Genomic DNA, 12,614 nt, shown 5'->3' with positions numbered 1-12,614 from the left:
TGCACTGGCGGCGGATGAATCCCAGTTCACAGCAGGGCCACCACATTTGGGGACAGGTGGGTGGCAGCAGCAGGTACCCGGGCGGGCAAGCAGCATGGCTACCTGCTGTGCAAATGACCTCTTACCAAAGCAGCCGGAAACAGGAGCCTGGGGGTTATTAAGGCTTATTATTATTATTATTAAGGCTATTATTAAGACTTACTCCCCTTCCCGCTGCCTCTGGATGCAGCATCCTCATCCCCCGGCATTCTCGCTCCCCAGCATCCTGCCGCTGCCTCTCTCTTCCTCCGGGAGAGAAATTCAGGTGCAGAGCTGGGATTGGGCTGGTTCGCCCCTGCCTGGCATCGCCCCTGTGGCAAGAGCGTTTCTTCCCATTAATCGCCCCCACCCCGAAGTGGGATGCCGGCCTGGCACTCGGAGCAGGATCCCAGCAGGATCCCAGCAACAGATTGGTACCGATGAGCTTTCAAGTGCTCTAAAAATACTGAGCAGAGAAAGCGGGGAGCAGAAAATGGCTGAGATTCAGCGAAATCAAAGGCATAATTAACATGCAGCCCATGTGAGTGTATTTTTAGGGCCCTACAAAAAGGCTCTAAAACACTGAATTCACATCAGCACACGAACGTTCCAGTTTAATGGGATCCTGGGCCCTGTGGGGAAGAAGTGAGAGATGCTTAATTGTCAGTGTTTGTGTTTTATTCATGATTGAACGTACTTAGCGAGCGAAAACTGGTTTACTGCGGGCTTCTCGCTACTTGTGTGGCTTTAAACCTTATTCTGGCCAGGGCTGGCATGTGCTGAGACGGGCAGTTGCCCGGTGTGCTGGAAGGGCCGGTTATTCCTGGTGTTTGCATGAGCTGTGCTTGGAAAAGGGATTATCGCCTCCCCTCCCATGGGGAGCTCCTTGTCAGGGCTGCCTTAGGGTGCTCAGCGCTTGTGTGGGCTCCAGAGGGGATCGGAGACAGAAGAAAAATCCCATGGGGGTAAATCAGGAACCGTATCCAGCCTGGGAGGTCCCTGAATGCAGGTGGCTGGATGATGGGAGAGCGTTGGGAGAAAGCTTGGATGCTTCCCGTCTCCTCCCGGCTTCCCCTCGTGCCCGAACCCAAGGGCCATGGGGCGGCTTGCCCAGAGATCGGTGCTGCTGCGGCACAGCCAAGGTAGAAACCAGACTCCTGCCCCCATCGCTCCGGCACCCAAGACCCACCAGAGCCACCCGGGCTCTGCCGAAACGGCGTGGCCGAAACGGCGTGGCCGGACCCGCGTGGAGCCTTGGGTGTGATGAATCTTTCGACCTCTGCAGTGCGGGGCTCACCCACGCCAGAGGCAGCACCTGCAGCTCAGGTAGCAATATGAGGTCTAATCCTGCCCTTGGGGACCTGCGCGTGGCCGTGGCTGTGGCTGGGAGCTGACTCACTGCCGGTCCTTAGGGAGGGATTGTGGAAGCGGCTGCTTTTCCCATCAGAGCCAGATTCGTGCGGCGCCTTCCCCGCTCGGCTGCGCAGGTGGAGGAGGGATGAGCCAGCACCGTGGCGCAGATGTGGTCCCTGCAGGCTCGGCGGGGGGGTTCGCCGCGGTACAGACTGGCTCCGGCTTGTCAGCGGGATGGTGGCTTGTTGCAGGGGGTGGGTTTTAATCTGTTGTGAAATGATGTGCAGATGGCACAGCCGCCCGGCCGGAAGGAACGGAGGAACACGGGATGCCAAGGCAGGGTTCCTTATTTTAAACTGCTTCCCTTGCCAGGGAACAAATGTGCCGCACTTCAAAATAATAATTATAAAGCCTGGGAGAGGATCCAGGGAACCCAAAATCCTTCTGTGGGTATCGGTGCGTTGGCTGAAGCGCTGCTTCGGTTGGCGGCGTGCTGCCTGCCCAACCCGGCAGGCAGATGCCCGCATTGCTGGGGCTGCATTTGGTGGATGGATGTCATCCCAGCGGGTCACGGCTGGCTCGGAGACCTGCATTTGGGGTCGTGCTGCGATTCCAAAAGGGGAAAATGAGTTCCCTCTTACCTTGCACGCCAAGGAGTAGCCCTGCACTGCGAGGATATGTCCCGTCCCTGCTCCGTGCCCGGGAGCAGCCCTGCCTGCAGGGAAGGCAGGCGTTGCTGCAACTGGCTTTATAAAACCTCCCAGCTTGTTCCTGAAGCTGCGGGAGGGGGAATAAGGAGCCGCTCCAATTGCATCCTCAAACCCACTGAGCACCAGCTCCCCTCCCTGTCGCCTGCATAAGGGACACCCGGGGACAGCCGCTGCGCTGCTGCCTCCTGCCAGAGCCTGGCACGCTGGGTGTAACGGCACTCGGTGGGCAGGCTGCCGTCTGACGGGAGGTAAATGCCAGTGCCTACGTGCGCTCGGGATTAGTAGCTGTGATGGGAAGAGCTGGAGCCAGCTACAGCTTGTGTTGTGAGAACTGCCTGTGCCGCAGACGGCTGTCGCGGGGGCCTGGGGGTCCCCTCAGAGACCCCGGGGTGCCCAGAGGGCGGCTGCCGCCTGTGGAACTGGGACTGGCTGTTATTTTCTGGCCTGAGATCAAGCAATGCCAGGGTATGTGGGTCTGGTGAAGCTGCAGTTTCCACTTCACAGCGTGGGGAAGAAGGGGGTTAGAAGGGGAAACTGAGGCACACAAAGAGTAAAGGATCCCGAAGAGTGCAGGGAGGGCTGGGAACTGGTCCCTGACTCCTGGAGGGTTGTCCTCCTGCAGAAAGCATCCTCCAGTCGCATAGCCAACGTGTGTCTTGCTCTCTCCTCCTTCTCTCCAGGCTTCCATGTGATCCCTTCAGTATCCAACATCGTTCCCGAAAGCTGCCTGCTCATCGTGGTGGGCCTTTTAGTCGGGGGGCTCATCAAAGGGGTGGGTGAAAAGCCCCCCATCCTCAAGTCGGACATCTTCTTCCTCTTCCTCCTTCCACCCATCATCTTGGATGCCGGCTATTTCCTTCCCTTGCGCCAATTCACCGAGAACCTGGGCACCATCCTCATCTTCGCTGTGGTGGGGACGCTCTGGAATGCCTTCTTCTTGGGTGGCCTGATGTACGCCGTGTGCCAGCTCGGCGGTCCCGGCCTGAACCACATCGGCCTCCTGGCCAACCTGCTCTTCGGCAGCATCATCTCGGCCGTGGACCCGGTGGCTGTGCTGGCCGTCTTTGAGGAGATCCACATCAACGAGCTGCTCCACATCTTGGTCTTCGGGGAGTCCCTGCTGAATGACGCTGTCACGGTCGTAAGTGGATGAGGGGGATCACCCAAGGGGATGGGGTTCACTTCAGTGGAGCATCTCTGGGTGCTGGCACCAGGATGGGCAGCTGTCAGTCAAGCCCTGTGGGCAGAAGCGTAGGCTGGGCCATTGCAAGCTGCCAGGTGCCTCCTGCCAGCTGAGCTGCGGCAGCTCCGCTTGCTCGTAACCTTTTGCACGTGCAAAGCTAAATATAGCGGCTTAAAACACCGCAGAGGTGGGTTAAGGTGAAGCGTTTTACTTGGTGGTTTGGGGAGGCCGAGAGCACATCCACAACCAGCTACCGCCTCTCGGTGAAGAGCAGGGCTGTGCCCGGTGCCTTGGTCTCCTGGGAATCTGCTCTCCTGGGTGAAATTGCTGCCTGCTGCCGTGCTCCTCGTGCCTGTCCTGCCAGGGAAGGCGAGCAGGAGCGCGGAGGGGCTGGCGCTGAGTCAGGTAGCGCTGCCATGTAGCTGCTGCTCCCTCCTGTTTCCTTCCTCATGGTCCCTGATGTGATCTTCCGTGCTGGTCCCCAGCTGCAGCACCGAGGAGGTGTGAGGACAGGACAAGGCCAACCATGACAAGGGGGGAGCCGTGGGGGCTGCAGCCAGGCTGCCATCCCACCTGGGTCACCCCTCAGCCCCAATCTTTGAGCAGCAGCTTTGCAGAGACCCTTGGGAAGTTCGGGGGCCAGACCACCCCGCTCTGGGGCTGTGCCATTTCCAAAGGACGTCTTTGTCCAGGTGCTGGCTTGGCCATCAGCGCAGCGTCCTCCTCTCTGCAGCGTTGACCTCTACATTTACTTCTAACCCACTGCTTTTTCCTGGCTCTTCTCCCATGTCCCAGCTGTCCACTTTGGAGCTGGCTGCTTGGCACGCTGCAAAGGCTGACGAGGAGCATACTGTCCCACCACAGGGCTCTTCCCAGGCACTTCTCCTCAACTTTTGACCAGAGGGGCTGCCTGCAGGGTCTGTGTCCCCACTCCCATCCCTGGGGAATGCTTTTGCCTTCTGCTGTCACGTCTGCCCCTGCCCATGTCCCAGGACCCGGCCCTGGCAGGCGGGAGCTGGCACCTCGCCCTCTCTCTGCTTGCAAGCGCTGCCATCCCTGCAGGATGCCCTGAAGCCCGTTTCCCATCCTGACATAGCCACATCGGCTTCTGCTTTAAAATCTCTCCAGCAAATGTGTCTGGGGGTGGGAGAAGGTGATGCAGCCCGGGGTGGGCTCCTCTTCGAGGTTGCCCTTTTGGCTACAAAATGGCATAAGGGTTTGGGTTGTTCTCTGGGCTGAGCAGGGCAGATGTTGGCTTTTCTCTCCATGCGGCTGTCGGGTGTCCCCCAGCCTGGATCTGTCCTGACCTGCTTATTGGGAAGCAGAAACAGTCTGGCTGGTTCAGACCTTGACCAAAGCTCCTTCTGGGACAGCGGTCAGGGCTGTGTTGGAGAGCAGAGCTGTCCCAGACACATCTCCGATGGCACCGTGTCCCTGTGAACCACAGAGGAAGGGGAGCTGGTCCTCACGGGTCTGTGTCTCGCACAGCAAAGCACCACCAGCTTTTTTTGGCATGAGGCTTGGCCAAGCACTGGACCCTGCTCAGGGTCACCAAGCACTGGCACACCTCATCTCGGGTGTGCCATGCTGGGTACCTGCCTGGCTCCCTTTGCTGCTGCTCTCCCGTGAAGGTCCCCGAGCAGGTCTTCTCCGAGGTGAGGCTGTCTCTTGCCACTGGGGCAGTTTGAACCCCCCTCTCTCTTCTCCCTCTCAGGTCCTCTACCACCTCTTTGAGGAGTTTGCCAACTTCGAGCAGGTGACCATTATTGATATCATCCTCGGCTTCCTCAGCTTCTTCGTGGTGTCTCTGGGCGGTGTCTTTGTGGGCGTCATTTATGGGGTGATCGCTGCCTTCACGTCCCGCTTCACTTCCCACATCCGAGTCATCGAGCCCCTCTTCGTCTTCCTCTACAGCTACATGGCCTATCTCTCGGCTGAGCTCTTCCACCTCTCCGGCATCATGGCGTGAGTTGGGCAGGGGTGGGATGAGATGCCCTCCTGTCCACAGGACCATTTGGAGGATTTACTCTTGTGTAACCGCAGCCCTCTGGCTGTCCCAGCATGGCCAGTACATACCCAGTGAGGGCCAGAGGTGTGTTTGGGCTGGGATAGGTGGGGAGGCAGATGAGGGAGGTGACTCTCTTGAGTTGTCCTGCAGATCCTGGGGCGCTGGCAGCCCATTGCCCTCTCCTGGGCACACAGTAGCAGGCAGGGCCTGCTGAGCGCTCAAGACAACATGGTCTTGTGCTGCCTGGCTCCGATGCTCGCTCCTGCCATGCCAGGGGGAAGGAGAAACCTCATGTTGCCTTCTCTGGAGGCCTTGAATAATTGCTGGTGCCTCCCAAGCCTTGTCCTGCTCTGAGGTTTGGTATAAGAGCACAAAATGCTGCTGCAGGGCCAGCGGTTGGGGCTGTCCCCATGTCCCCATGGCAGCTGAGTGCCCCAACTTTGCCCCCAGGCTCATCGCTTCTGGCGTGGTCATGCGGCCCTATGTGGAAGCCAACATCTCCCACAAGTCCCACACCACCATCAAGTATTTCCTCAAGATGTGGAGCAGCGTGAGCGAGACCCTCATCTTCATCTTCCTGGGTGTCTCCACCGTGGCTGGCCACCACTACTGGAACTGGACCTTCGTCATCAGCACGCTGCTCTTCTGCCTCATCGCAAGAGTTTTGGGTGAGGTGTCAGTGTGGTGGCAAAGCCCTTGGGGACTGTCCTGGGTGACGGGCAACTCTCTGAGCCACGAGGCCCAAGTTTGCCTTGCTGGGGAGACTGGAGTTGACTGGGTGGCACTGCTCCACCGTAGGCTGGCTTTGTGGGGAGATGGGGTTGAGGCCAGGTTTGTACTAGACAGGGGGTTGAAGCTGGTGACGGGTGTTGGGATGAGCGAGCAGGACAGCACCCACATGCACCCATGGCCCTGAGGGGGTGACAGTGCGCTGGGCTGCAAGCTGGGCTCCCTAGGGCGGGTCTCTTTGGCGCTGGGGGACATCCTTCACTGTCCGCTCACACGAGGCCCTGCCGCGCTCCCCCAGGTGTCCTGGTCCTCACCTGGTTCATCAACAAGTTCCGAATTGTGAAGCTGACACCGAAGGACCAGTTCATCATAGCCTACGGGGGCCTGCGGGGAGCCATCGCCTTCTCCCTCTGTTACCTTCTGGACTATAAGCATTTCGGCATGAGGGACATGTTCCTCACAGCCATCATCACGGTCATCTTCTTCACAGTCTTCGTGCAGGTTGGTGGCACGCAGGTGGTCACGGTGCGGTTTCAGAGGGAAAGGGGGTTATTCAGTGAGGCGCGTGTGTGTTTGGAGAGTGAGGAGCGTGTCTCCAGCCTCCATCCTTGACCCTGTCACTGTCCCCCTTCTCCAAAAGCTATGGAGGCTGCCAAGTGACACCGGCAGTGCGGAGCCCCATGGTTCGGCTGTGCTGAACCCATCCCGCTCCCACCAGTGTGCCTTGGGGAGAGGTCTAACCCGCCCTCCCCGTTCCCTAGGGCATGACCATCCGGCCCTTGGTGGACCTGCTGGCCGTGAAAAAGAAGCAAGAGACAAAACGCTCCATCAACGAAGAGATCCACACGCAGGTAACCCCCTGCACCCGGCCGGCCCTTCCCGCGCGCTTATCTTTGCCGCCTTAGCCCTCTTCTCTCTCTGCTTCTGCCACCTCCACCGCTGTAACCAGGCGGGTTTACCGAGCGGGAGCTGCCCCTAAATCGGTGCCCAAGGTAAGGGGGGACGGAGCGAGGGCTGTCCCCATCTGTATCGCCCAGTGCCCGCTCTGCCCCAGACCTCCCCTGTGCCTGGTAGAGCAGCAGCCCGGTTGCGCAGGACCGTGCTGCCCTCCTGAGGCCCATCCTGGACCCACAACCCTGATTTTGCACCCCCTGAGTGCCCTCACCCCTGTGTCAGGGTGGGTGTTGGGGTGGGGAGAGGGTGGGCAACAGCCCTGTGAGCTGCCTACACCTTGGACCTTCTCTTCCAGTTCTTGGATCACCTTCTGACAGGGATCGAGGATATCTGTGGTCACTACGGGCATCACCACTGGAAGGACAAGTGAGTGTGAAGGTTTGGTGACTTAGGGGACCCATGGGGAAGATGGGGAAGGGTTTGAATCACCACCTGGCAGGTTTTCCAACCCTGTGCTGGATTTTTCCCTGGGCTGTAATACCCACACACACTCTCCCCTCGATGAATTACGGCCCTGCGTTGGGTGCAAGTGGGGCTGCAGGGCTGCACCCCTTCACCACGCCACCCACGGCATGCCCACAGCAGTGTGGGAGCTGCCGGTGGCCGGTCCCTGCAGGAACTCAGGACCATCCGTTGTGGATACAAGCAGCTTCTGGGTGTTTCGGAGGCTGCCTGGCTTGGGAGGGAGTTGGGGAAGCCTGGCCTGACCTGCTCTGGTGGGAACTGAACCATCTTCTGCTGGCCTGGGCCAGGGACGGGGAGCGGGGAGGGGGTGCCAGGGCAGGGGGAGGTCTGATATATCGCTGCTCCTCCTTTCCTCACGTCCTCGGGAAGGCTGAATCGCTTTAACAAGAAGTACGTGAAGAAGTGCCTGATTGCGGGGGAGCGGTCCAAGGAGCCCCAGCTCATCGCTTTCTATCACAAGATGGAGATGAAGCAGGCAATCGAGCTTGTGGAGAGTGGGGGCATAGGCAAGATCCCCTCCGCTGTCTCCACCGTCTCCATCCAGTGAGTTCCCCGGCCCCGGCTGCCCCGTGCCTCCAACGGGCCCCTGGTGTAGGCTGAGCCCTCCTTGCTAGTGGCCGCACGGTAAGCAGCCGTTCGGTCCTGCTATGGCCATCACAGTGTCACTCTAAATCCTGTCTGTCCACGCAGGAACATCAACCCCAAGACCCTCCCCGTGGAGCGCATCCTTCCGGCCCTGTCCAAAGACAAGGAGGAGGAGATCCGGAAAATCCTTCGCAACAACCTGCAGAAAACCAGGCAGAGGGTAAGGTGTCCCTTGGCACCACGCGTGCCCCCTTTGCTTCCCTGGGGGTGGCCAGGACCACTTCCAACCAGAAGCCCTCAGGGCCAGCTGGGCCCTTCACCCCCAGCGTTCCTGCCCTCCTGTCCCTCGTGTTCCTGGTGTGGCTCTCCCTCCCCAGGAGGCTTTTCCTCCTGGGATGGTGCTGGGATAGTGCTGAGGGGGAGGCTGGCTCGGTCAGTGGCTGAGCCCAGCGTTTAAACTCTCGCTGGGCTAAGGTGTGTCCAGATCAGGCATCCCATGGTAGCACACAAGGGACGAGCCACCAGCTTGCCTGGACGTGCTCTGCCCACTGGTGGCTGTTTCATCCATCTCCAAGGGAAACGGTGCCGTGACTTTCCTTTGCCTTTCCGTGTGGTTTTTTTTAACCCGTCTCCTTTTCTTGGCGCCTTTTCCCAGTTGCGATCCTACAACCGGCACACGCTGGTGGCTGACCCCTACGAGGAAGCCTGGAACCAGATGCTCCTGCGCAGGCAGAAGGCCCGGCAGCTGGAACAGAAGGTGTCAAGGGGATGTTGGACCAGGGATGCTGCCGCAGGCTGGGGAGGACGGGGGGCCGAGGGGAGCTTCCCAGCCTGGGAAGGACATCGGTGTCCTGCATGGGGAGGGGGCTGGGGTTCAGATGACAATGGGTGACCCCACGCCTTGGGGGTCCTCTGATCACCTCAGGCTCCGAGCAAGTCCTCTCAGCACGGCTGGGAGGATGCGTGCACGTGTCCTCTGCATCCCGCTGCTGCTTCTCGCTCATCCCCATGGCCTGGGGTCAATTCCCTGCCTCCTCTTCCCCATTTATCCTCGCCACCCCGATGGAGATGGTCCCTGTGCTCCCATTGCAGATGAACAACTACCTGACGGTGCCGGCTCACAAGCTCGATTCGCCCACCATGTCCCGGGCTCGCATAGGCTCAGGTAGGTGGGACTGAGCTGCTGGGGGAACACCGCTGCCGGCACCTCGCTGGGCATCGCCGGCACTCTGGTGCTGAGGCGCTGAGAGGTTGCGTTGTCCTGTCCCCCCTCAGCTCCTCTGCCGGCTCTCCAGCCCCGATCGTCCCCGTCCCGCTCCCCTGTGTGCGATGCAGCCAAGCCCCAGGGGTTTGCTGTCCTCGAGCCCGAGCTCTGCTGAGTGCAGCCTGGGCACACGGTGGGCTCTGCCTGAGCAGAAGCATCCGGCTCGCTTCCCAGCATGGTTCCCGCTGGGAAGTCAGCTTGGCCGGTCGGTAGATCTGACCGGAGCTCAGCTCGCTCCATCCACGCAGCCGCATTTCTGGCCATGCCTCTCCCTGCGCTCTGCAGGGGAGAGGACCAGGAGCGCTCAGCCCTGAGACATACCCCTGGACTCCCGGCTTCTCCGGCACACATTTGCTCTGCCATCTTTGGTTCCTCCTGTCCTCTGTGTCCTCCCCTGCTTTGGGGACAGTGTGACGGGGTGTGACGGGGTGTGACACCGCTGGTGACGCTTGCGGAGCCGGCGGTTAATCGGCAGAGGGCAGCTTCGCCCCTTGCAAAGGGCGCAGTCGTGGGAAGCAGGGCTGGGCTGTCTGGAGCCACTCCAGATGGGATGTGGAGATCAGAAAAAGGAATTAAACCAGCAGGCTTGGAAATCGGAGAGAGACACAGCCCAGGCATCCCAACCCCAAACATCTGGGGTGCATTAGCAGGGGGTCCCCGAGACACCCCCCCCCCCCTTCCCCAGGTTATCCTGACCCAGTTCGTTCATGATACACCACGAGACGGGCCCTGCCTGACCCCTCTCTGCCTCCCAGACCCACTGGCCTACGAACCCAAGGCGGACTCGGAGAACCTGCCCATCATCACCATCGACCCAGCCTCCCCGCAGTCCCCGGAGTCTGTGGACCTGATGAACGAGGAACCCAAGGGCTGTGGCGGCCTCCCGCCCTCGCCCGAGGAGGATGAGGAGGGGCTGGTGATGCGGGTGAAGGAGCCTTCCTCCCCGGGTACTGACGATGTCTTCACCCCGGGGACCGGCGACAGCCCCAGCAACCAGCGGATGCTGCGATGCCTGAGCGACCCGGGGCCTCGGCCGGAGCCGGAGGAGGGGGAACCCTTCATCCCCAAGGGGCAGTAGCAGCTGGCGCGTGAAGCCTCACGTGATGCTCCGTACGGTTTCTCTCTCTCTTCATTTGTTCCTCTTTCTTTGCTCTCCTTTTTGGTTTCCTCTGTCACTACACACCGGGTTTGGGAAGGGGAGACCGTCCTGGTTGGACTGGGATTGCCAGGACAGCTCTGCCCAGCAAGCCCTGGGCTGGCCCCGAGGAGCGGGGAAGGAGCCCCTGGGACGCACTGGGCTCCTCGGCTGCTGTGGTCTGGGAGTGACGGACGATTTACCGCCCAGGACTGGGATTTGCAGGTGCCTCGCAGCCCCGGCGGGGTTTTCCCGGAGGCTGCCCACCCACTCAGGACCTGCGAGCGGCTCCTCGGGGTGGCTGCGGCCGGCACAGGGTGGGCTGTGGCTGGGGAGCTGGGGGTGTCCGTGGAGGCTGCCCCACGGCACTGCTTCGCCTTTTCCCGGCTTGCGTTTTACCTGCCCCCTCGCCTTGCTCCGGAGTGGAGAGATGGGAAGATGGGAGCCAGGTTCTGCACCAGGGCTGGTGCACCCACCACCTCACCCGGCACCCTCCCAGGGATCCTCGGGCTTGTGCCGCTGCTCCCTGCCTTGGCCGCTTCCCCCGTGGGGCCGGCTGCCGCCCGGGAACCTCTCCTCCAGCCCTGCATTTCACACGAGGTCTTGTTAAATAAATACCCTATAGCCATGCAAGGGGGGAGCTGGGTCCCCCCTTGTTTTGAGCAGCCCCGCAAGCCTGGGCCTCTCTGTCCCTCCTGGAACCGCTACCTGTCACCCGGCCCCACGGGGACCCTCTGCCAGCCTCGGCCCCTCGCCCTGTGCCTGCCCGGCAGCGTGGCAGCGGCACCGGCTGTTCCTTAACCAAAGACGGCGTCCGGGCTCCCCGTGCACGGGAACGGGGCATGCAGGGGGGTGCGTTTATATATTGGGGGGATTATTTTTCTCCCTGCAACTGAGAGGAGCTGGGGAAGAGCCGGGGGTCGGCTCACCCAGCATGGGGACACGTTGGGGCTGGGAGTTTGGCAGGAGGGGGACAGTCTCCCCGCTCCAAGGGGAAAAACTGGGGGTGTCAGGTGTCCTGAGCTTGGAAGGACCCGTCTTTCCCCCAGGCTTGGCTGGGAGGGAGCACTGGGTGTTTAGGTGACTTGCACCCCTGCCCGGGCTCAGGGAGTCCGGCATCATACTCAAGCGTGTCACCTCGTCCCCCACATGCCACCCAGCTCCCACCACATGCCACCCTTCACCGTGGGTGCTGCCTCTTCCATGCCGCGGGGTGCTCATCACCCCCCCACTGGGGAGCCCGGGCTGCTTCCCCCTCCCCGCGTCGTGCCTTGCCACGCATCCTCTCTGCCCCGCTGCCTTGGTGGGCACCCGTCCCACGCGCCCACCCGCTCCGCGTCCCAACCGGGACCCCGGGGGACTGGCATCCGCGCAGCTTCGTCACGCTGGGGCGAGAGCCCACGTCGCTGCCTGCGCCTGCCTGCCTGCCCTGCTCTGTCTCCAGGAGGAAAAAAGCAATGAAAATTCTCTTGTATAAAAAGGAAAAAAAAAAAACCACATGTAAAGAGAATCTTGGTTTTTATCATGAATATTCTAATAAATTAATGTTAATTTTTAGTGGGGTTTTTTCCGGCTGTTCAGGCTCCTACCCCTGCTGCAGAGTCCCGGCTGTCCCAGATGAATGAGACGTCGTCCCCATTGCTGTCGGGATGGAGGGTTTGTCCCTCGCCTTCCCACCCTGGCTCAGGGAGACAGGGAGCCCTGGCCGGGGGACAACTTTTTAAGCCATTCCTAACTTTGGCGATGACAGAGGCTCCGCAGAGCCTGGACTCCCCCATCCCTCCCTGGGTATGTTGGGAGGGGAAGGGCTGTTTTTCTCACTTTGCAGGGGGAAGAAGGCAAAAGGCATGTCCTTTTGCAGGGGCATGGATCGCCCCGTCACGACCCCAAGGTGCCGGCTGGGCGTCCCGGGCAGCTCTGCCCACCCCAAGCCCCGTGTGTTGTCCCCGGGGAGGAAGGGGCCAGTGTCCCGCTGCTGGCAGCACCTCCTGTCCCAGGTCCCTGCCTGCACTGTGGAGGGGGTTTGGGGGGTAATTGCTCCGTCCCCAGGGGAGGGGGCTCGGGGACATTTGACCCCTGTGATTTTTTCCCTGGGTTTCCCCAGAAACCGGGGCTGAAGCCGAGCCCTCGGAGAGGAGCTGGTCGCCACCAGCATCCCATGACTGGAGAGACAGAAGAGACTCAAGGCAGTGCCTGGGTGAGGGGCTGCA

The 12,614-nt window shown here is 60.9% G+C and overlaps 1 protein-coding gene across 1 annotated transcript in view; it reads left to right on the top strand.

The window, feature by feature from the left end:
- The window catches only part of SLC9A1 (solute carrier family 9 member A1), a 31,320-nt gene extending 19,571 nt beyond the window's left edge, over nt 1-11,749 (top strand). Inside the window, exons 2-12 of the mRNA XM_059830692.1 lie at nt 2,762-3,222; nt 4,979-5,229; nt 5,723-5,940; nt 6,300-6,502; nt 6,763-6,852; nt 7,251-7,321; nt 7,790-7,963; nt 8,111-8,225; nt 8,661-8,762; nt 9,098-9,170; nt 10,025-11,749. Coding sequence (XP_059686675.1) covers nt 2,762-3,222; nt 4,979-5,229; nt 5,723-5,940; nt 6,300-6,502; nt 6,763-6,852; nt 7,251-7,321; nt 7,790-7,963; nt 8,111-8,225; nt 8,661-8,762; nt 9,098-9,170; nt 10,025-10,347 — 2,081 coding nt within the window. The 3' untranslated portion in view covers nt 10,348-11,749. The remainder of the gene's footprint in view (nt 1-2,761; nt 3,223-4,978; nt 5,230-5,722; nt 5,941-6,299; nt 6,503-6,762; nt 6,853-7,250; nt 7,322-7,789; nt 7,964-8,110; nt 8,226-8,660; nt 8,763-9,097; nt 9,171-10,024) is intronic.
- The last annotated feature ends 865 nt before the right edge of the window (nt 11,750-12,614 follow it).

This window comes from Gavia stellata, chromosome 29, assembly GCF_030936135.1.
Source record: "Gavia stellata isolate bGavSte3 chromosome 29, bGavSte3.hap2, whole genome shotgun sequence".
Taxonomy (NCBI): Eukaryota; Metazoa; Chordata; class Aves; order Gaviiformes; family Gaviidae; genus Gavia; species Gavia stellata.
This window is presented reverse-complemented; position numbering and strand designations above follow the sequence as displayed.